At 42.7% G+C, this 22,989-nt stretch overlaps 3 protein-coding genes across 15 annotated transcripts in view; 1 reads left to right on the plus strand and 2 right to left on the minus strand.

Moving 5' to 3' along the window:
* The first annotated feature begins 567 nt into the window (after positions 1–567).
* pdk4 (pyruvate dehydrogenase kinase, isozyme 4) lies at positions 568–15,846 on the plus strand. Of its 4 annotated transcripts, none has more exons than XM_086136060.1 (13): positions 568–681; positions 761–952; positions 1,269–1,410; positions 2,864–2,935; positions 3,541–3,725; positions 3,899–3,988; positions 4,309–4,386; positions 4,552–4,628; positions 4,704–4,802; positions 4,881–4,994; positions 5,174–5,287; positions 5,691–5,850; positions 15,710–15,846. In XM_086136060.1, the coding sequence occupies exons 2-12, from the start codon at positions 835–837 to the stop codon at positions 5,832–5,834; spliced, it is 1,233 nt and encodes a 410-aa protein (XP_085992186.1). In that variant the 5' UTR covers positions 568–681; positions 761–834; the 3' UTR covers positions 5,835–5,850; positions 15,710–15,846. The 4 variants fall into 4 exon arrangements, with proteins under 4 accessions (XP_085992186.1, XP_085992185.1, XP_085992189.1 ...); XM_086136059.1 differs by having other exon boundaries at positions 5,691–5,870; positions 15,710–15,844; XM_086136063.1 differs by having other exon boundaries at positions 635–681; positions 765–952; positions 5,691–5,870; positions 15,710–15,844.
* On the minus strand, positions 7,857–10,322 carry asb4 (ankyrin repeat and SOCS box containing 4). 5 transcript variants are annotated; one of them, XM_086136058.1, is made up of 7 exons: positions 10,207–10,322; positions 9,898–10,006; positions 9,282–9,608; positions 8,963–9,205; positions 8,629–8,876; positions 8,392–8,505; positions 7,857–8,312 (listed from the first exon to the last, which is right to left on the minus strand). In XM_086136058.1, exons 2-7 carry the CDS (start codon positions 9,920–9,922, stop codon positions 8,124–8,126), a joined length of 1,146 nt encoding a protein of 381 aa, XP_085992184.1. In that variant the 5' UTR covers positions 9,923–10,006; positions 10,207–10,322; the 3' UTR covers positions 7,857–8,123. The 5 variants fall into 5 exon arrangements, with proteins under 5 accessions (XP_085992184.1, XP_085992183.1, XP_085992182.1 ...); XM_086136057.1 differs by having other exon boundaries at positions 9,309–9,413; positions 9,504–9,608; positions 9,898–10,272; XM_086136056.1 differs by having other exon boundaries at positions 9,282–9,413; positions 9,504–9,608; positions 9,898–10,272.
* ppp1r9a (protein phosphatase 1, regulatory subunit 9A) overlaps positions 10,856–22,989 on the minus strand; it is a 28,892-nt gene continuing 16,758 nt past the window's right edge. The window contains exons 6-19 of one of the 6 annotated variants that reach the window (XM_086136040.1): positions 20,968–21,117; positions 20,227–20,280; positions 19,580–19,809; positions 18,510–18,606; positions 17,553–17,688; positions 16,385–16,455; positions 15,720–15,843; positions 15,524–15,587; positions 15,323–15,380; positions 14,830–14,874; positions 14,242–14,361; positions 14,054–14,077; positions 13,735–13,917; positions 10,856–13,666 (exon numbers count right to left, since the gene is read on the minus strand). In XM_086136040.1, coding sequence (XP_085992166.1) covers positions 13,505–13,666; positions 13,735–13,917; positions 14,054–14,077; positions 14,242–14,361; positions 14,830–14,874; positions 15,323–15,380; positions 15,524–15,587; positions 15,720–15,843; positions 16,385–16,455; positions 17,553–17,688; positions 18,510–18,606; positions 19,580–19,809; positions 20,227–20,280; positions 20,968–21,117 — 1,518 coding nt within the window. In that variant the 3' untranslated portion in view covers positions 10,856–13,504. Of the gene's footprint in view, positions 13,667–13,734; positions 13,918–14,053; positions 14,078–14,241; positions 14,362–14,829; positions 14,875–15,322; positions 15,381–15,523; positions 15,588–15,719; positions 15,844–16,384; positions 16,456–17,552; positions 17,689–18,509; positions 18,607–19,579; positions 19,810–20,226; positions 20,281–20,967; positions 21,121–22,989 lie in introns of all 6 variants that reach the window. The other 5 variants (XM_086136041.1, XM_086136039.1, XM_086136045.1 and 2 more) reach the window with 5 other exon arrangements.

The raw sequence follows: 22,989 nt of genomic DNA on the forward strand, positions 1-22,989 counted from the left end.
CTAAAATGTTACTATTGAGGCAAAGCTGCACTTTTACTGCTACTAGTGATATTGTACATATCTACTCGTTAACAACTAGCACATCAATAATAGTACTCGTAGCATGCAGATGGCAACCCTTGCAGAGTTTTGCCTCAACGGTGACAGCTAGTTCAGCCAGTGTGCAGAGATTCATACATCTTTTATGACAGTACGTCAGCGCTTCTCGTGCCGGTATGGTCATTTTACATATCGATGATTTCATCGAGCACCAACGGTGACTCGGTGCATCTGTTGCGATCGGTTTCAACAAAACGGGAGCATTTAGAGCCGCGCATTGATTTATTTCATTGACCGCAGGTAATTCGGTCTCTGGGAGATGTACGACAACTTTATAACTCGAGCAAGCGCATTAGTGGGGCATACTTTGACAATATAACGTAATGTTTTGTTTGTAAATAAAAAGACAACTCGTGTATGTACTTGAAGCGTTCTACCGGTGGGGGAGGCTGTAGTTTATTTGTTTGCGATGGGCTCTAGTTTGTTTCTTGACGACCCTCCGTCCCTCCCAATCCTCGCGAACATGGCCGCCATTGGTGTGATTTTATGTCAATCTGTCGTCGTCTCCGCCCAACAACAGTCCGGTCCAAACATCATTTTTGTTGGGTCAAATCATGCGAGGCGGACATTGCCGCGGAGAAAGTAATATACATGTATTACTCATTTCAGCATGTAATCGGCAATGTTAACTAAGAGCCTTCTTTCACTGTGTGTTTGCTAGACAGAAAGCGGCAAAGTGGAGTGTGTTGAGGGAAGGAGCGTACGTGACAATTGGGCTCTTTCGGGACAGCAACAATGAAGTTCGCACAGTTTCTCATGAAAAACAGCTCAGTGGCCGGAATACCGAAGCAAGTGGAGAGGTTTTCAAAGTTCTCCCCGTCGCCTTTGTCGATGAAGCAATTCATTGACTTCGGTAAGTGTTTCCAGGACAGTTAATTATGTTGCCGGGGGTCTTCAAACAAGATGAGCTCACTTCTTTCAGAAGGTGATTTTTAACAGTTTAAGATAGTGTAATTTTTTTCATGTATAGTACTCTGAATGAGCGCAGAAATAGACACAAAGACTTTTGCACCGGTGCCAGAAAGCACAGCTGTCCTTGAGAGGTTGCAGTCAGAAGTTGCACAATTCTTCAATCTATGGTCTTTTGGAACAGGAGCTCCATCATCATTTGACAGAATCGGGCCAAAGTTTGTTTGCTAAGTTGTTTTGTTTTACCCATGTGACTACAGGCTCTGCCAATGCGTGTGAGAAGACCTCGTTTGTGTTCCTGAGGCAGGAGCTCCCTGTAAGGCTGGCTAACATCATGAAGGAAATTGATTTTCTCCCGGACAAGCTCCTCGGCACTCCTTCTCTGAAGCTCCTCACAAGTTGGTAGGACACATCAAATACATTCTCCTTTTATGCCCAATATTGCATCCAGAATCTGAGAAGGATACAGCCCAAATTCCCATCATCAAGGTCAAAAGCACTCTCTTCAGCCTCGTTGTGATACACTCTTTATGTAGCTAAGTAGACTGGAAGAAGTTCAAGCTAGCCACTCAGGATGCCTTATTAAGCATTTTAATTCCAATGCTCCAATTTCATAATACTTTTCGATGACCACTTCAAACCGTATCAAACATTATTCAACTAATTGTCATTACGTGCATGTGACAGAGTCCTCATGATCTGTGTCAAATTCGATAACACTGACGGCGCAATCAGTTTCCCACATCGTTCTTTCAACTTTTCACATGACAAAGAGACGGTGTCTTTTAAACAATACAAATTATGTTTATTTGTGCCACAAATGTTTTGTTGATAGTGACCATAACCTCCAAAAAGGCAAGTTTATGCATGTCCGCGGTGGCCGTGGCTCAGAGGTTAAAGCGGGTCGCCCAGTAGCCATCGGGCCCACTATTCACTTCGCGCTTTGTCCGAGTCATGTGTCATTGTGTCCTTGGAAAAGACACTTCACTCACTTTGGCTGCAGTGCCATTCACACTGGTGTATAGCTGGGTGTGAATGTTATGAACTGGGTGGGTTGCAATAAAAAAACTAGTGAAACTATGCTTGAAATATTTTTTAGCCCGAAGTATTACTCAAAAGATGGTTGGCCAAGTTTACGTGACGCTTGACCTTTTAACTACTACTCGTTACGTAAGTTTAGCATGAGCATGGTTATTTTTCTTAACTAGTCTACTTAGATTTTTGTCTGATATCCTAGTAATGTGCCAGGAAATAACAATTAGACAGCAATCCTCCACGACAGACTTTGTTCCAGTTTGACTGTTATTTTGTCATCACTATCTGCTGTGTTTCTGCGTGAGTCACGTGACATAATTTCAACGAGAAAAGGTCAGTCAGTGCACCTCCCCCAACTTGCTTCACGGCATGTGTCGCACGTATATATATTTGGCCCTCACGCCTGCTTGCACTGTGACTTTCTGTGTTGTGCAGTACGTGCTGTTGATGCACTGTTGATGTGGAGTGCAACCAAGGCGACTATGGTGGTTTTGTTCATTGTATGAAAATATGCTTCTAGGTCAACCAGATGTTTCCATGACAGGAAATAAAGTGAGGGTCACTTGACGGGCAGTCCAAGACAGACGTTATTGCATTGTTCACCTTTCACCTACTTTCTCAACACTCGAGCGTGTGACTCTGCAAGCTGCATTATATGCAGTCTTCAACATTTACTGGCCCGCATATACATGTACAACTTTATGCATCGTGTACTCCAAATGCTTATAATGTGACAAACTGTATTTTCAGTGTTTTTACATCTGTTACGCGTTGTAACAATCCGAACTCATCCCCAGTGTTGTTTTTTTGCTGCTCATAGGTATTCACAGAGTTTGTTGGAGCTAGTAGAATTTTTAGAGAAAGATCCAGACGATAAGGACATCCTGACAGGGTAAGCCATTTATATCAAACACGCATACGCGCACACACAGTCCACTTTGTTGCTATTGAACCGGTGCCATCCTTTAAGTATAGTAATTGTTTTTATATTACACTGTAAAAATGTTTTATTATTTTGGCCAGGAATCAAATTTTTCACCTTGCGTGTTTGCGAAAGCCACTATCAAGTTTAAAGAAGCCGACCCAAATACAGTAACTGCAAAATTGAACTTCATCCCCATCAGAAAATTAACTTATTTTACATCTTGTAACTTTTGGTTGCGTTGGCTATCCACTTAAATTGGCCTATTTAGAATCGTTTTCAATGCTGCATTTACACTTAAGCTTTATTCATGTTACCAAGGGGTCCACAGTTTAACACAGAGAACCTTGATGTATTTACAGAAAAAAACAGGATGGACACCAAACACAATAAATCAGCACCAGATATAACAGCCTCCAAAATGATTATAGAACTTAACAAATCCATATTCTACAAATAGAGCTACGTCTGCAGTATTTACACTGCATTTTTATTTTAGCTGGCTAACTATTCATTTCTCAGCGTAGCTTCCATACTCATACAGTACTGTACATCCATCATGTTTTTGTTCTCAGCTTCACGCAAACTCTGATTAAAGTCCGCAATCGACACAACAACGTGGTGCCCACAATGGCTCAGGGCGTGGTGGAGTTCAAGGAGGCCTTTGGCGTGGATCCCGTGACCAACCTGAACGTGCAGTACTTTCTGGACCGCTTCTACATGAGTCGCATCTCCACGCGAATGCTCATGAACCAGCACAGTCAGTATAGCACTTGGTGATTATCAGTGAGTTCATCCTCACACTTGCCTTACATTCAGGTGCAATATTCAAGTATCCGTTGGATTTTTGTAGCAGTAAAGCTCTCTACTGTATGATTAGAGTTGTGCATGTGCATGAATATTTCAAAATGATTTCTACATTGTGTTATGTAGCATTAATCTTCGACGGCAGCGTCAACCCGGCACACCCCAAGCATATCGGGAGCATTGATCCAACTTGTGATGTTGTGGAGGTCGTAAAAGGTAATGAATAATGGTCCTCAGTTCTGTTTTCCACACACTTACACTGAATGTGTCATCTGTTTTGCACGGTGCTTGCACAGACTATTTAATCACGTTTTTATCGTCGGCATAAAGGGTTGACTGTCAAAAGATGTTATTAGATTTATGGCTGGGATTTATTGGGTCTGTATGTGGGGTTAACCGGTTCACTTAAGGCTGGAAGCATAATAAATGCACCATCTACTTTCTATACATTGTTCCGCTCTAATTTCCCCGTTCTCTCTTTGAAAAGTCAGTGATTTAATGGTTAAGACGCTTCTTGTATTGTTCTCCACGTAAAGATGCCTATGAAACGTCCAAGATGCTGTGTGAGCAGTATTACCTCACCTCACCAGATATGGAAGTCACACAAGTCAACTGTAAGTCTGAAAGAACCATTTGTTCCATGCACTATTGAATTTAAAATATTTTGCTGCATTTAGTCATATTTGGCAATTGGCCACAGGTTTTAGGTAGGATTAAAATGGTTGACTGAAATTTCTTCTTTTTAATTTTTTTTTCTTTAAATCATGAACGTTGCACAGCCAAAAGCCCAGACCACCCCCTCCACATCGTTTATGTGCCATCGCATCTTTACCACATGCTATTTGAGCTCTTCAAGGTACAGTAAGCAACCAAAGACCAAGCTTTTGGTTTTGCCACACCCGCTAACTGTCTTTATCATGTTCTCTGTCAGAATGCAATGCGAGCAACAGTCGAAACCCACGAGACGAGCCCAACCTTGCCTGCCATCAAAGTGCGCGTCTCACTGGGCACCGAGGACCTGACTATCAAGGTGAATGACTTCACGCGCTAGTTTCTCCCGCAGAACTCCTCTTTACAGGCCATCTTTATTCCCTCGGCCTATTTTTAGATGTCAGACAGAGGAGGTGGAGTCCCCCTGAGGAAGATTGAGCGACTCTTCAGCTATATGTACTCCACAGCTCCTAGTCCCGTACATATAGACAACTCTCGTAACGCACCCCTGGTGAGACTTTAAGTGCGCACTGCTTGTAAATTACGTTCTAAATGTATGCAAGTGCACCTGGCAAGATGTAACCACTGCAACTGCAAGTCCCCTTTTCAGGGCAAATAGACGATTTAACACTTCTTACAGAAGTGGTTTGTTCCTCTAATGCTTTTATTCTTTCCTTCAACCCCTCAAAGGCTGGTTTTGGCTATGGGCTCCCAATCTCCCGTCTCTATGCCAAGTATTTCCAAGGAGACCTGCAGCTCTACTCTATGGAGGGCTACGGAACGTCAGCTGTCATTTACTTAAAGGTGACAACAGCACAAGTGATCCCCGATCCAAAATAACCATCCGCCGATCACGTACGCAGCTTTGACTGATGTCAGAATAATGTAACACCAGACCCTTCGCAGCTGATAACAGATGTGCCCTTTTGTAAACGATGTGTTCTCACAAGACGGTAGTTGGAAATTGTGTGAAGGGTTGGGCATTATGTTACGTTAATGACGCAGCAGTATGAGTATCAACGTCGTGGGAACGAACACATTCCATCTGTCTTAACACAGCTTTCACAAATTAGTAAAATAGCTAATATAGAAACTATGTGTAAACCCTTTTGACGTGTTCCCATATAGCAAAGTGGTACCTCCAATGAAAGCAACACATTCAATCGTAGAGGCATAAGGGTCCTCACACGTTGGGCCCATTTCACAGGCGCTGTCCTCCGAGTCGGTGGAGAGGCTCCCCGTGTTCAACAAGTCCGCCCTGCGCCATTACCAGTCCAGCAGTGAGGCCGATGACTGGTGCATGCCCAGCAAGGAGCCAAAGAAACTGGGCAGGAGCGAGAGGAATCTTTGATGCCGGACTGAAGGAGGTAGTGGAGTAAATAATGGGGTAGGAGGAGTGGCAGAGAAAACTATTTGGCCAGTTCTGTTCAGATTATGACTTGAATTTTAGTAGTTATCTAGACCATGACATTGCAGATTTCTTTTTAAAAGTCCCAGTTTGCATTTGCTGCTCTCAATACTTTGTTAAAATAACACATTTACCCGATAAACAAGCTGCGCTGGGTTCCAAATGATAGCTTTTAATTTGACAAAAAACCACAATGTTTCTTAACATTGTCTGCGGTAAAGGTCTTCGGTAGGTGTTTAAAATGGAAACTTGCATCAGGTGATTTTGTTGGAACTGTGCGTCTGTGCAAGCAAGTTTTATCAACGGTACTATGTTAAAGGTGCTACTTGTAAAAGCCAATCACTTTTCTCTACTTTTAGTCACTATTTCAGCTGACCAGATCATAATTTTATACATAACAACTGAAAAATGTGTTTTATTAGTGACAGTTTTATCTGTCAGTGACTTGGAAGTGAAACCTGCGTTCAGGCATAGAGAGCGTGAAGGGACCAACTACCTTGCTTTTTACATTTAGCATCTTAAACATAAGGTATTGTATTAGAAGTCAAAGTGGCTTACTTATTGCATGAGCACACAACTTGCACATTTCTTGCCTTAGATGGTCAAGAATTGTTGGTTTTATATCAAAGCAAACATTTTTAATTTCAAAACATTTAACTCTCACAAAAATAAAAACAACAAGATCACACTAGCATATGCAGGTACTGTACTCATGTCACCTGATATTCCAACCACTTTACAATGACCTCCTTTTGAGGAGGTCATATGAATGTAACCACTAAAAAGCTGATTCCAACCAGACCCTCCTGCCTAAAGCATATTTTAGTGGTTCGGTCCACTTGGTGGATTTCAACCCGCGTATCAACACACTCTTCAAACACTATTTTGGTAAATGACTGTTGACCTGCTCAGTTATTCACCAGCTCGTCTAAGTCATTTCAAATTGACAACTGTGGCCAACTGATCAACAATCCGAAAGGGGACCTCTGTGCTATGATCATACCGTATATTTCTACTCTCAAAAAGGATTGTAGATCCTTTCAAGCCCAGTAAAGAGCATAATACTACTGTACTGGAGTATTTCAGACATCTTTGAATGTAAAGTTGTGGTACCATGTTTTAGTATTTTAATCTCCTGAGTAAAATGGCATTTTTGGTCATAGAATACCAGCACATAAGGTTCCAGCTAGCCGAGATGTTTTGACTGCTGATTACAAAAAAGGATTGAGCATGAAGATGCGAATGAATGTTAATTTCCATAAGGAAGGCCTCGATGCGCTTGTTTGAAATGAGTACTGTAATGGATGTGATGTCACATGTTACCAATGGAAGCGAAGGATCGACTTGTTTTTGCATGCACTCTTTCCTACTGTAGCAATAAGTGTGCCTTCTCGTGACAAATGGCAAACGTGCTGATAAATATGTCATGTTAAATATTATATGCAGGCTGTAGTGATCTTAGACTTTGCTTCAATATCGTTACAGCGTCCCATTAAATGTATCAATGAGCCTTTTAAAAAGGGTTTGGTAGGATTTCAAACAAAATGTGTAATTTCTACAAAACTGTCATGTTTGCTGGTGTTATGGTACTACAGTTCATTTTTATAATGAATTTATGTCATAACAATGGCAAAAAAAATCATATTACCTCTATAGCTGTCAGGCCTGGTTTTTAGCACATTTTAAGATTGCCTTGTAACTTAACTCATTCACTCCCAAAGACGTTTTTAAACGTCTTTTCAGACTTGGTCTAGAATTGGCTGGTACTGAATGAGTTAACACTTTCTCCTACTAAATTCTTGTAAAAGCACACAGTTTCTAAGTGTGGATATGTACTGTACATTTCATCTTCACCGGATGTCTGACATTTCTTATATTTCCATTTCAAATGTTGGAGTTCACCAATAACCACAAAAACTGAAAGGAAGAAAAACACGATACAAAAATGTGATGTCATTTGTTCCATGCGTAATTCTTTGTTTTTCCTTTTGGTAAATTTCACCTGCGTACCGGTTTCGAGAAACATGAAACTAAACGCAACTTGCCATCGCAGTGTCGGCACATTGGTTCCCTCCCGGCCTTCCACACTGTGTCGGAGGAGCTCCGTTTGACCCTACATGTCATGAACATCCTCGTCGCGTGTATCTCACACATTCGAAAAATGCATTCCTTATTCCCCTCTAAACAGATATTGAATGTTCTCCGTTGAAACCATCTTGATATGTACCTGGGTCAATATAGCACCCCCTGTGGTGTCAGTAATAAGTAGTTCTTAATACTTGACGGTAAAGGGAGCAATGCTGTTCCTCTTTCACGCGAGACCGCCATACCGCCTCTGATGGCACATCTGGTCAGGTGCAGCAAGCTGCGTGGGCTGTTAGTGCAAACAGCGAACAAGGAGTCGTAGAATTCTTTGTTTCGCTGAGATTCGACAGGACAAAACAGACCGACTTAAAAGACGGCAGCGGTTAAGAAACTAACTTGAGAGTTTGAATACTACCTTGTAGCAATCATCCGGAATGGCAGATCTCCACTTCCTTGTCGGCTTTAAATGTTCATACGAGTTGACCATGATCTCGACAACTTTAGGGTAGTCATGGCAGGACTGCAACACCTGCGCAGGACAGGGCGCAACCCAAGCAGGTCAGTTCCAATTGGAAACAATCTGCAGGATCGTGGGCGATGCACTGAAAAACTTGATTTGCGCTCCAGCTTCACGTCACTGCGTCTCCCGTACCTTATGAAACTGGGGTGGGTAGATCCTGGCCGCGTTGTAGTTGAGCAGCAGCTGATAGCAGTTTTCGTGTAAGGCCGTGTGCCTTACATCAGTAACTTTGAGGAGGTATTGGATGGGAGAGCAGCCATTGATGTCCATGGCTCGGGCGTCCGCTCCGGCTTCCAGCAACATCTGCATCAGGATGTGATCGCTGTTCCAGGCAGCCTTGTGAAGAGCTGTTTTGTTATCTTCCTCTTGAAGGTTGACATCTTCAAAAGAGAATGCCCTAGTGAAACAAACTATCGTACTGCCTCAAGACGCACACTCATTTATGAGAAGGACACTCAATGCAAACCCGCTTTGTGGTCCAACAGGATGCGACAGACAAGATGGTGATCTTGGCTGTAGGTTTGCTCTTTCGTGTCAAAAGCCCAGAAGGCGGCGGTCATCAGGGGAGTCTCTTGCAAAGAGTTGACTAAATCCACAGGCGCTCCATGAGTCAAATAGAGTGCCACCAGTTCCGCAACCCCAAATCTGGCCGCGGCGTGTAAAGGTGTGTCCTCCTCATTGTTGTGACTGGGTAGACTCACCTGCGCACCTGCAAAAAAAAAAAGTATTTCGGATTCAAATACATAATGAGTCAATCTCCATCTATCTTAATTTGTCAAATTTACCTTTGACTATTTTGACAACGTGCCTACCGTTGAGGATGAGCAGCTTGGCGCAGGTCACGGATTCTTTGGTGATGCAGTAGTGCAGTGGCGTGTGTCCACTCAGGGACAAGCTGTTGACCTTTGCACCGTGCGCTAAAAGCAGACCCACACAGTCGGCATTGGACACCTCGCAGGCCACGTGCAACGGCGTCTTCCCGTTGGGCATGCCGTTGATGGCCGCACCTTCCTCGAGGAGCACCAGTGCGGTTTCCACAGCGTTGTACATCACACAAACATGAAGACCCATCGCCCAGGACTTCTCTAGTTTGTAGCCTGGCAGCCAATATCCTGTCACAAATCGGAACTGATTAACCTCTTTCTTAGCTGAATGATAATCTTGGAACGTGTTAATGAGCGACTGGTTTTAGGAAAGCACGTGTTGTTATTTATCTGTTTCTGGTCGTCTTGATTCCTGGAGCCTTATCGCCATCTAGTGAATAACTGACAGAACCCTTTGTGCCCCCCACCCCGCCCTCCACTATATCATGTTTCATTGATCGCGCATGCAACTGTCATAGATTTTTCACCATATCTCATATTTGACTTGCTTCCGTCATCTGAATTTCTCTTGCCTTACCTTGTTTATAAGAGGCAAGGACCATGCTGGGGTCGTCCACTTCCAGAACGGTGTCAATGTCGAGTTTCTTGATGCGGAGGATCCAGAGGACCTCCTCGGCATTGTTAGTCTGTAAGGCATCCAGGTACCGTTGCTTTAGCTGCTTGACAGTTAGTTGTGTCGGGCTCAAGTTCTCCATGAACGCCTCTTGACAAGCGGGCCCTCGGCCTACATTAGCAACACCAGCTGGCTCGGGCAAAAACACTCTCCTTACAGCATGGAGTAGATTGTAAAAGAATGTGCACATTCAAAGGAAAGATTCATGCCTACCCACAGTGGAAGGCCTTCAACGTCCTTATTTGGGGCTGCATGACAAAAAAACAAAACAACTAGAGCAACAAGTGACGGGAGGAAAATGGCAATAGAGTGAATTATAAATAGATGCAGCAGTGGGAGGGACTCCAGAACTTGAGCTCTGTATCTCTGAATCTGGGTTAGTGAGTCTGCTGTCACAGGGTCGTGGTTTTTGTCAAGCTGCAATAACTCCCAACCTTGTTTCTTTTTAAATCATCAAAAGAGACTCCGTTATTTATTGTCACCCCCAGTTCAAATTTACTGTCAAACTAAACATAAAACTAAGAGAATTACACGAGGTGTATTTAAAACAATCACATAGCTGAGCATGAAGTCTAATTAGCTTCATGCTCACAAACAATGTAATGAATAGCAGTGGTAATTTGACATTATACTCCTAAACCAGCCGTGTCAAACTCATTTTTGACGCGCGCCACTTTGGAGTTACGTCTTACATCGGAGGGCGGTTATGACAGTGAAACCACAAAAATGTTTAATCGTCTCATTGCATTATTATTTATACACAAAAAATGTATGGATTATTATTTTTGAAACAAGTCAACTATCCAATTACCCAAATTGCTATGCAAAAGTGCAAAATGTGCAGGATGAAAGCAAACACGCATCAGTGACGGTATATTTTATTGAGTGCGACAGGGATTTGAGCTGCCCTTTCAAAATTTTCAGTATGCAAAAAAAGTAGATTAAAATAAGGGCGAGGACTGAGGGTGGGGTTCGGGGGGGCTGAGAGAAGGAACAATAGCATATTGTGGCAATGATCTGAAAGACAAATGAGCCCTTGTGTACACAACTCGGACTGTTTATTTTGGCCTGCTGGGAGCACCAGTGTCACATCTATGCATTGTATTCATCACACCAGGTAAGGGAAGTTGCTTCAGCACACTGCACCTTCTCACAGTGAATGAAACGGAAAATTAGGATATAAATATGAAAAGATTGTGGCAGCATATGGATGGATGAGAGGAAACTAAACAAGTACAATGAGACGCTTGGTTCTTCAAAGCCCCCGCCTTTGAGCACATTGCAATTCAGTTTGAATCAATAAATCAAATCATTTATGCGGAAAGGAATCAATAAACGTACAATTCAAGATAAATCATTATTGGTTCATTGTAATTTCCTTATGTGATCAGTTGACTTTAGTTCATATACACAGACATAAGAAACAAGAATGTGGACATCGATCATGGTGACAACAGTCTATATTTGTAAACCTATAGAACTGTTCACAGTAATGACAGGGAAGTAACACAGAGCATCTTTCATATATTCATTGCATGTCCCTTCCGGTCTAACATCAAAGTATAAATTGTGAATTTGAACCCCGTCTGTGCACAGACGTGAACCATTTATATGATATGGCTGCCTTCCTTCCTCAGTATAATTTTTCATCTCATGTTTTATTTTTCCTTCTTCTGGCAGGGGAAAAAAGTATCTCGCGAGTTATTTCAGGAAAATTCTCTAAACTTTCTAAAGGCAGCTGTTGGATATTCGTTTTTTTAAAAGGAATACAAAAAGGAGGTCAAAGCGGGTGACAAGCAACAGTATACTGTATATATCAGCAGGAAGTTCAGTTATTTTTTTTTGTAGAATAGGTTTGGTTATTTACATTTCCCCAGAGGTCTCCATTAGAAGCAGTCATAAAGTACATCCACTTTTGAGAACTGCTTCACAGTATTGGATAGCAGTACATTTAAACCGCAAGGAATATTGCACACGCCAGTGCAAAAGTTTACAGCGTTTGCACTTCCAGTGGTCTGGCAAGTTGAGACATACAGTATTAGAAAAGTTCCAGTGTTTTCCTTCAACAGCAAAACTAAGCAGCGTGGTGACACCTAGTGGTCACTATGAGTATTGCCTCCTATTGTAAAGGTTCCATCAAATTCTTTCAGTGATCGATGAGAGCATAAATATGAGTCTATTAAAATGGCACATCAGACACATTTGTGTCAGTATCCACTGTATAGGCTGATATATGGAAAGGTCTTGAAATATGAAAAACCTCGATTTCTTTTTAAATATATATTTGATATCCAACTTAATGTCCATGTACTAGGATGCTCTTTGTCCTCAGCAGTAAAACAGCTTGCTTTGGCAAACTAGTAGGAAAATTGTATATTCGTAATGAGGCAAATTTGTGCCCTAGTTGACAACTGTGCGCCACTAGTATTACTAGTGGTATTATAACATTCGACTAATTAACATCCAGTGCCTTGCTACTAATACTTGTGATGCTCAGATGTCTCCTCATGCACAGTATTGCCTCACTAGTGACAATGTAATTGTACTACAAAAAAGGAAATAGAGCAAACTCATACAGGAACCTTAATTTGGGGATGGACAGTGAATAGATGCTGCAGTTTGACCATTTAGGAGGCTAATAGTGTGACACATGCCTACTTGTATTAGTTACGAGTACAGCACAGTAGTTTATTAGTAAGGTTTAATTGCATAATAATGGTGGCACTTGTAGTGCAAAGAACTTGTCTTTGTCCTAGTGTGCTCTCGTAGTCTACAAGTGCACTGAATTCTTACTAGTGAGAACAAAAATCACACTAGTAAGTGGACCTTAAGATAGATGCAACTTGTACGTGCCGTGTCCCTACTCATTAGGCCGAGGAGTGTAACTAGTGTCGTACCATAGTTTTTTCGAGAGGTTCATTTGCAAGCTACTAGTAAGCCAAAAGTGAGACTCGTACTGGAAAAATACTAGTGTGACACAGTCGCTGCACTAGAGCGCATTACGCATTTCTACTAATGTGCTGAATTGTCTTACGAGTGAAGATAAAGAGCAGACTAGTACACAGCTCTTAGGCTGGATAGCAATTGAATAAATGCTGAAAACATGTTTCCATACCAAACATGGGGTAGCACAGTTAGCTCTGGAGAGGATGTAGGATAAATATGCATTGACTATGTCACAGATTTACCCTGGAGATTAATAAATAAACCCAATTTACAGCAACAAACATCAAAAATAAATAGAAAACAATTTCTCCAATGCCTAACAACACAGGATCGATGTAAAATGAGGCAAAATGAAAGGGCAGAATCCTGTAACCTGACTGTTTGTTTTGGTTTAACTTGCTTGGTGATGGAAAACCTTCCCCAAAACGGTAGGCTTGGTGCTCAAACCACACCCTGTACGAATGGCATCCTGCAAGGTTCAATCTTAGAGCCTTTGCAATTCGTCTTTGCGGGAACCCAAAATTCCAAGAGTCACACGGGATCAGGTCAGTTGGGCCGCGCTTTATCACGCTTCCTTCTGCTGTTGCTCCATCTCTCTCTTTCTGAGCTTCTCGCGCTGTTTCTCCACTTTTTCATGGTTCCTCTTGGCCTTCTCCATCAGAACTTTAAGGTCTTTAACCCTTTTCTTGATCAAGGATCGATCCTGGGAAGAAATTACTCCAAGGGACTGAAATCAGGAGAATATGAATGAGCATCCGACACAGATAAATCTGGACATTCGACAATGAGGTTTACCTTGAGCTCGGCGCTATCCAGTTGCAGCAGTTTTTCTCCATTTATGTTTTTGGCAGTGAATTCTGGAATATGTTGGTCTAAACTGAGGGCCATAAGCCAGCCGACCACTTGCTGAGAGCTCCATTCTGCCACGCAGCGATTCTGCCACTGATGCTGCTTCTTACTCAACCCTTCTTCTAAGATCTGGTGACCAAAAGTCCAACAGACAGTCAGTAACATGATTACAAAGAATTTTGGGTCTTTCTCTCTGCATTTGATCATGAATTGGAGACTAAATTTGTAAGTAGACAAGGTAAACAGTTCCAGTTGCCAGTCTCACCTCATCATCTACCATATCCAGACTCTGCATTTGGCAGCACAGGAAACAAACCAAAAGAGGAGGGGTGTGTAAACAATGCAAAAAGACAATGGCAGCACCTTAAATTCGGTTCCGGATTATTTTTTCGTGAATTCAGGGCACTTATTTAGAAAGAAAACTCGTGTGCAGCAATTTCGAAGCGAATGTACCTCATCAGATGAAAGCGCTAAGTTATCAGCGTGTCCTGATGTTTTGGCTTCGCCGGCCAGCCCGCTGATCTCCACGGAGCTGCTGCTGCTGGCACTCAGGTCCTCACTCAAAGCGGGTCCCTGACAAACCAGAGATAGAATTATCAAGTCACTTTGGGATCCACTTGTGAGCCGCGGGAGGCTGGACGATGGGCCTCTATTCTATTGGCCCTTCCTTGGAATGTTATTGATTACTATGTGCAGCTTGCAAATGTAATGGAGGCTCTCGGCTGTTCACTGCATGTTTGAAACACATGGAAGCTGGATGAGAAGTCCGATCCGGGACTTTGCCCGCTGATTATGGCTCTCGTTGATTGGTCAATTAATTAAAAGTAAATTGAAAATAAAGTGATTGTAAGACTTCAAGGGAGCAGAATTGTGTGTCAAACATTTTTAGCCGGGATTGAAGGGAAGCAAAGTTAAATTTGCAAATTCTAAATAACAACAGCAATCAGCCAAAGTATTTGTTAATTTTCATCTGTTGTATATTCAGTTATAATCACGCCCATTGAATCATCAAATATGCAAAATATTACAGTGATACCGTACCCGGTAATATGAATAGGAGAAGAAGTGTGGTAATGTAATACGGGTCTGTTTAACACAAAAAAAAAACAAGCATTATTTTTGTAGAAATGTATAACACTCCGTGTAACATATCACCAACCACATTTGGTGGTGATATATTACCACAATTGGTGGTAATATATCACTACAAAATTTGTAACATTCAAAAGAAGAACTGGGACTACATACAAAATAATCTTCAGTTTTGATGAACCGTATTCAATTATTTATTTTTTTAATGCATTCAATATGATTGAATTGTGCAGGTGCACCAAATGAAGTGGCAGAGGATTACATATAATTTCACCTAAAGGCATGTGTGACTGTTGAACATGTCCTGCATATTCATCCAGAGAGCCATACTTCATAATTACTGCATAATGTCTGTTACAAAATGTACCGGTACTTTGTATAATGAGTCCAATGTAATGTCTACAATATATGCAAGCCATTCATTTGTCCAGTGTCTGCAAACCTCGTGAAATTTTGGCTTGACTTTCCGAGGGCTGTCCTCTACCAATTGCTCCGTGCAACTGAAAGAGAGTGGAGAGGCATGTCGCTTGACTATTATTGTACCACAACTTTATAAAAACACTGCACCTCATTTGGTCTTTGACCGACATTGGAGAAGTTAATGCCCCCCCAAGCACAACAATGTCACTCGTCTGTATCTTACCCAGATTCAGGGGCTCGTCTCTGTTCCTCCACTTGTCGAGAGGGGCTCAATGTTGCAAGAGAACCTGCCAGAAAGATGGCAGGTTCGGGTGAAGGCCCTGGTACCAAACGCACTGCCCCGCCCCTGCTTGACAGCGCTATGGGAGCACTTTTATTGATCTAATCTGTGGGGTGTCGTCTGTTATAGGCGTTCAAACCTTCGTTTATTCGTCTGGGGGATCCCTCTGCACTGGCTGGACCCTTGGGAACCAGATCATAAGACGCCACGCTACGAATGGAGCCGGAGCGACTATGTCCTGGACTGCTGCGCCCCTCTGAGACCTGAGGGATGGACAATAAGAGGTGAGATGGAAAGTCGTATTTGGAGATACAGAGAAAGCAAATGAAAAACATAGAAGACAGAAAAACGTATCGTAATGTTGAAGGGAGACTGAGCCATACTGATTCCGTATTCCCATTTCGAACTCTTTTTGATTTGGAAGCCCCACACTGCCTTGTTTTGATCTCCCGGTCAATTGGGATTCTCAAGTTGTTTACCCAACGTGAACTACTCAACTCAAGCTGTGTTGAAAATGACAAGATGCTATCCATCCACAAACATCCATCACATTCAGCGAGCGGAGACACACGGCGACAGCGCCATATACTCAATTAGTGCTGCTGAGCAACACGCCGTAATTAATCCATTAACTAAATGGAATGGACAGAGTTCAGACACTCATAGGTACTCTAATTAAATGAAAATACGTGGACCTTTATGGCATATCTCGGTTGGTGATCATGGTTGCTTTCATGACAATGACTCAAGAGACGTATGATGGAGTAACTGTTGTCGAGAAAGTGTGTTTGTTAAATGACAAACCTCTCCCTCTGTGGAGCTGATGCTGTCTGCTCTGGAGCCTTTCGCTTTGCTGGGTGAGTCCTTCCTCAGTTCTGCACAAAACCAGCAGCATAAAATCAATGGTACCAAATGAGTTGCAGGGAGTGTAGACAAAAAGTGTCTTACTCTTGTTGCTGTGTTTGGGGAAAAGTATTAGGAGTGTCAAATTGCAAGGCTGACGTTTGTAGTGGTGTAGAATTGCATTTTTGCAATTTCTACTATGTCATCTCTTTTATTCCCGTTTAGAAAGGCAGAATCTTTCGTCCCAAATGACGATCTCTGATCATCATTCTTTTTAGTATGTGCACCTTTCGTGTTCGACAAATTCTCCATTCCATTGGTTTAAACGCGGGAAATCATTTTACTCTCATTCTAGCCTATTAGTCCACTTTCTTTCAAAAAATGTTCTGCCAAACCGTTAATGCATTAATTAGGCAATCATAATTCACTGAGATTACCCGGAGAGCCTGTCACATTGCACGAAACTATTCGAATTTGGAAGCGATCCGATCTGCACACGTCTCTCTTCTCCTCCCACATGTTCCCATTTCTCGCACGTCCCAGCTGTCTCCTTTTGCCGCCTCGGTTTTAATGTTGCGTAATGGGCTGCGTCATTCAGATCAGCACACATCCAGTCTCGCCGCTACCCTGTCGGCACTGGTCACACATGTCACACGTTCCGACGCCGTCGCCGGGGAAATAAAGCCTGCTTAGCTCAAGAGGCGAGCAGGAAGCAGATATCAAGGCTTCAAGTTTGTTGTTCAGACAGTGCGTAAGTGGACATAATCTGTGACTTGATCCATGAAAGCGGTGATTCTCAAAGTGTGGTACATAAAGGTTCAGGGAAAAAAAATGTTCAAGCTGTGCATCTTGTTATTACAGTGACTTACTTTTTTTTTTATGCAGTAGAGTACATCTGTTAGGTACAGCTCAATTGTATTTAATATTTAAGTGGAATATAATAAGGACAATTCATTCTTAGTTAAATCATTATTAAAACTCATTCACTCCCAAAGACGTTTTTAAACGTCTTTTCAGACTTGGTCTAGAATCGGCTGGTACTGAATGAGTTAAAGTATTTGTTTTTTTCGCCGGGGCTAAAACGTTTGGGAACCGCTTTATTAAGGTCTAAGTGCAGGGATGCACTGACCTCTACCTTGTGCCGCAGCTCCGTTGGGGCTGTGCGGCAAAGCATGCAGACTCTCCGCACTGTTGCTGTTGTTGTTGTTGACCTGAATGTTGTTCTGCTTCATCAACTGCATCAGCTCCGACTCTAGTGTTGCAATCTGTTGAGAGGAGGAAGCAGGATCAATGTGAATCAGCTGTGAGTATGCTGCTCTCAGAACAAAAAGCGTTCCACATGACAGGCGCCCGGGGAAACGAAATAATGGCCCCAATTTCTCTTTTGCAACTACGAAAGCTTCCGACTTTTGGAAAGATATTTCGTTTTAATTCATCCCAAAGCTGTTCCGTGGGTTCGAGGTTACCGTTCTTCCATATTAAATTCATCCAGCCTGTATGGGCGTAGGGGCCGCACTGGGAAACTGAAAAGACATTTTCCCAAAATGGCTGAAAGTGTAAAGATATTGATCACGAATTAAAATATTTGTATATGCACTACTAACGTGTACAGTACCAGACTGACTATATAGTTTCATTAAGTTTTGCCCTCACCTTTTCTTGTGGAATTTGAATGATGTGCATCCGAATAACGGTAGTCGTGCACATTTGGCCGCATCGGCGATCCAGTTGCGCAGACGCTAACACTTACGTCGTGTCATATTGCGGGCAAAGCAGAAAATAAATAACAAAATCAACTTGACGTTTGACCACAGGCCACGGGGACACCCAAGCCATCCGCTGTCAGTATGAACTGAGGGAACAGCCTTGCAGACATAAAGCATCCATGTGGAATAAGCTTTCTAGCGGCCATGCAAACTGTTGAATTGAAATGCGCTGTCAAGACCAGCGTTTGGATTTGCTTATCATCTCGGCCTCTTCAGAGATTTCAGTGCGCCCTTTGGGAGACCACTTAGCGGAATTTTACAGACATATTTAGAACAACCGCATGAAGAGTCATACATCGAGGTGGAATATGGTCTTTTACCCTGACTTGCAGTCCCTGGATCTCCGCCAGGTGAGCTTTCTCAACCTCCTCCAGTCGTCGCCTTTCAGCATCCTCCTTCTGGATGAACTCCACCTCCCTGGAGGAGGAGATTGAAAAAGGTTGAGCGGGGGAGCAAACCAAATTGAACTAAACTCCCTCCACTAAGGCTACAATTTGGATCAGCACCCATGTATACTCCTTCAAAGAATATTTGTCCGGATATTTTTTTTTTTTACCTACATCTATGCGTGAAAGTGCTCTGTCTGGAAAACAAAAAGTGGGCTCAGTGTGAATCCCTCCGTAGAACACAATGTTCCACTGTTTGTAAATGTACACGTCTCTCCTACGCAGACATCTTTGCTACGGAGAAGTTTGTCTCTCATGTCAGCTTCACTTGAGCCTGCGGGGCAGGAGCCAATTACAGGCAGTCCGATTGCAGCAGAGCGGCCGAGGTTGTGATGGGCCTCGCACAAAGAAAGACAAGTTGTGCCACAAGGGACTGGAAAACCTGCTCTCTGTGCTGAAATCGGATAAGATCTCACGGATTTAAAAAAAAGAAAAAAACGTAACTCTGCCTGACAGATGGGAGTGCAGGAGATTCACATTCTCTGATCGATGATGCAAGCAAAGATTACGGGAAAATGAATTCATCAGACATTATTCATCCAACTACACTAAGTGTCAAGATGGGAGCAATGGCCTCATTTTGAAATGCGATGTGGAGGAGTCATAATACATGCGTAGGTGTAAATGTGAGTGTCGGAGCAATTATATTAGTGCGCCATAAACTTGGCTGCATTAAGAACACCTGCATGATCTAAAAATATCGAGTCGTTTGCAAAAAATTCATCACCCATTTTCTTTGTATTTGAAAGTCGCTGTGAGGTGCACGGTGCGCTTCAAAGTCAGTCTGGGCAGGCCCCACCTCACCCGCGACCCTCATGAGCAAAGCGCTATACAAAATGGATGAATGGATTTCATTCTGCCATCTTAGATGATTCTTAAAATGAAGCCAAAATGATGATTGACAGTGAAACGCGGTCGTCTGGGCGCCATCGGGTGTCGCTCACTTTTGCTGGAAGTCTTTGATGAGTTTCTTGGCTTTGTTGTATTTCTTCTCCAAAGTCTGATACTGCGCCTGGGCCTCTTTGAGGTGTTCGTTGACCGTATGGCACAGCGTCTGCGCCTCGATCCAGTAGCTCTCCAGCTTCAGCATCCTTTCCTTGTTCTCCTCAATGCTGGCCTTCAGCTGGCTCTTTTCCTTCTCCCACCGCTGCTTCTCCCTCTCCACGGAGGCCAACTGCGAATTCAAAAGACGATACAAGAATTACGCTCTTGACTCACAACAGGGATTCGACGAGACGTAATCACAATAATGCATCGTGAACTCATTCACTCCCAAAGACGTTTTTACACGTCTTTTCAGACTTGGTCCAGAATTGGCTGGTACTGAATGAGTTAATATCACATTAAAATGCTCCATTGATTAACACTGGGGGAAAGCTAACTTACATAACAGCCGTATCCAAAATGTGTTCTTTTTTTTTCTGCGTCTGTTAGTGATAAAAGAAAACTGCGACATATAGAAGACATACATACTTTCTGCATTCATGTGTCGTTATTTTAAGCTTAGCCAAAAAGCTCGCATGCTTTTCAAAAACTTATCATCAGCCGCCAACATTCACCTCAAGTCCCTCCGACAGTGCTGTTGACTTACCTTGTTTTTAAGCTTCTGGATCTCGGCCTCAGTCACCGTGTGTTTGATCTGGAGCTGTTGGAAAAAAAGAGAGGACAGGAGAGGGGAGAAAGAGAAGAGAGCGAGCGTGAGGACAGTCAGATCATCAAACGCATGGCTGCGCAAGCTCGATACAGTGTGACGGGCCGAGGCGGATGACCCGGTCCGATTGCAGCACCAGTGATGACGTGCTCGCTAAGGCCCAAAAGAAAAAAAGGTTCATGAGAAAAAAAAAGTTGACCTTCCACTATATTCGTGAGTTCAGAGCACAATTATGTGAAGACAAGATGAACGTTTTGTGCGTGTTGAATTATGCAAAACATGCAAGTGGCAGAATGTTTCCAAAAAAACGTCCGCGTAATCCCAAGGAAACATGTCATAAAGTGGGATTATTCCATACACATCTCCTCAAAGATCTGTAGTACACGTTTGCTATTTGAGCTCGTCCTGTCCTGATTAAAATGTAAAACTCGGCAGCAAGTTGGAGCAATTGCAGTCTCCTCTGGGTCAGTGAAACTTGAAACTGACAAGTGTGATTGCATTTGCACAAACGGGAGCAAAATACCGCATAATCAAATACGTAGCACACCAAGTATCATCTGCTGTATTTTCTATGAATCGGAGACAGTGGAATATAAACGATACTTTGTGGAGTGCTCGTATTTTTATTTCTCTTCTTTATTTATTTTAAATGGTTGTCACAATGCATCGGGTAAAAATTACCTCTCTGAACTTCTGGAACAGTTTAGTGGCATCCAAATCCGAGGGCGACAAGACGTCGTCGTTCTCGGGCAGGTCGAACACTTCGATGTTCTTCCCCTCGCTTGCCGCGGCAGGCGCCGCCTCCTCGTCATCTGTGGCATACTCGCCGGTCTGCTTGAAGACCAGAAAGTGCCATGTCAGTCACAGATAAGCATCTCGATTTTGGCCCATGACTCGGATTTGTCTTGCAGAACTGTCCACCTTGTACGGGGTCAATCTCAATCAATTAAGACTATTGAAACTTTTTCATTGTAGAGATTCATTAAACACATAGGAAAAGGAATCTGGCAATTTGTATATTAACGTCTATTTCTGAGTGTATCCTTTTCTTGTTCGGGCTACATGTGTCGGAGCCGCGTGTCAAAGCTCTCCCAAAATTTGCTTTTCATCTCTCCCCGACATCCTCTATTCATTTGCGACTTTGCATAAGTAATGCAACTCTTAATGCGAGCATCATGTAAAATCTAGATAACCTACTTAAGGTTCCCCAAACCTTGTCGGATATGAATTGCGCTGACATCTTGGTCATCTGTAACATATTTCCTCCACGTCTTGAGAGGCGTCATATCCATTTGTCTTTCAATCTGAGCGCATTGATCAAATAATCCATTTGGCCCGTGACCAACCCTGCCTCGTATGTCCAGTGACGTGACTCGGTAAAATATCTCTGGCGCCGTAGTAGCATCACACAATCAATCCATTTCAAATCATAATAATTTTAAAAAAGCCGATACAAAGACAAGACATTTGCTGTGGCTTAATTTAGCTTCGTGCGGGGGGGGGGGGGGTGATATTAGGCATTATCTTTCAAACTATTTATATAAGATGATTGTGTAACATGTAAATAATGAAGTGTTGACACTGTTTCTACCTCCCACCCACGCATGTATTTTAACTCCTACACTTGAACCATTTTTACCTCTCTAAATTAGGTCATTGCTTCCATCCTAATACTCAATGTATTAGAACATCTAAAATGATTTTTTTAAAGCAAATTATGTATCCCAGTAGGATATGCAAGTGTAGCTCAGATAACAGGCTTGAGTTTCGTTTCCTCGAATAGGCCCGTCTGTTGCCGTGGTTGCAGCCTCCTACATTAAGGTCCCATTCAGTGAAGGAGCAACACAATACATTGAAGGGCAGTTCCACGTTAGAGTGTGCTCTCATGAACAGAGCAGGCACCTCAAGTAGACCGAATGGCGGCTCATACCATTTTCGATTCCGAGGGGATGCTTGGCTCTTTGACTCTTTCAACAACAACAACAAAAAATGCGTGTGTGTGTGTGTATATATCATGCATGCATGTTCCTATTTAACTGACAGATGGCCAAGTTTGAGCGTTTGATGACAAATAATTCCACACAAAAGTATGCGCGTGTCACCGTTTCCCTTGGGCTCACATGTCAATAAAGAGCCGTCAGTCACATTAGGATATGGAGCCTTTATCTCAGCAGACCCGGGGAGAGAATTGCTGGAAAATTTATAGCCGTATTAATATTGATGAGTTCTACTTATTGCCCCTTAGATCTTGATCATGGTTTTGTTACGGTTTAATCTGCCAAAGCTTGGAATGAACGCAGAGTGTTTTCGGAATCTTTATATGGACTATCGGTGGATGTTTGGTGGAAGACTTTTCTTCTTTTTTATTTTTATGAACCTTCATGTTTTAATTCTTAGTGGTTGACTTTTGCTGTTGCTTGAGTCAAGATGGAAGTGGCTTCCCCTCTCCAGAAAAAAAAAAAAACATGGTGCTGTCTCTTTGTGCTGTTATCCGTGTTGTGAGACATGGGGGGGGGCAAAGAAAAGCTGGTTCCTTGCATGTCTCAAAGTGACTCGACTGTACATGGCGTCCCACGCTTGCAGTGCCAATTCTCTACAGGACTTTAATTAGAACGGGCACTGTTTCATGCGCGTGTGTGTGTGTGTGTGTGTGTGTGTGTGTGTGTGTGTGTGTGTGTGTGTGTGTGTGTGTGTGTGTGTGTG

Source organism: Hippocampus guttulatus, chromosome 18 (assembly GCF_054856545.1).
Source record: "Hippocampus guttulatus isolate MCC_2025c chromosome 18, RoL_Hgut_1.0, whole genome shotgun sequence".
In the NCBI taxonomy this organism is placed as follows: domain Eukaryota; kingdom Metazoa; phylum Chordata; class Actinopteri; order Syngnathiformes; family Syngnathidae; genus Hippocampus; species Hippocampus guttulatus.

What these genes read in the sequence shown, in the direction of transcription:
- pdk4 (XM_086136060.1), top strand. Translation starts at nt 835, where the DNA reads ATGAAGTTCGCACAGTTTCTCATGAAAAACAGCTCAGTGGCCGGAATA. An exon ending in CTGAAGCTCCTCACAAGTTG is followed by an intron (nt 1,411 to 2,863) that starts GTAGGACACATC and finishes TGCTGCTCATAG; the next exon opens with GTATTCACAGAGTTTGTTGG. An exon ending in CCGAGGACCTGACTATCAAG is followed by an intron (nt 4,803 to 4,880) that starts GTGAATGACTTC and finishes GCCTATTTTTAG; the next exon opens with ATGTCAGACAGAGGAGGTGG.
- asb4 (XM_086136054.1), bottom strand. Translation starts at nt 10,183, where the DNA reads ATGTGCACATTCTTTTACAATCTACTCCATGCTGTAAGGAGAGTGTTT. An exon ending in CGTTGTCAAAATAGTCAAAG is followed by an intron (nt 9,206 to 9,281) that starts GTAAATTTGACA and finishes TTTTTTTTGCAG; the next exon opens with GTGCGCAGGTGAGTCTACCC. An exon ending in CCTGTTGGACCACAAAGCGG is followed by an intron (nt 8,877 to 8,962) that starts GTTTGCATTGAG and finishes TCTCTTTTGAAG; the next exon opens with ATGTCAACCTTCAAGAGGAA.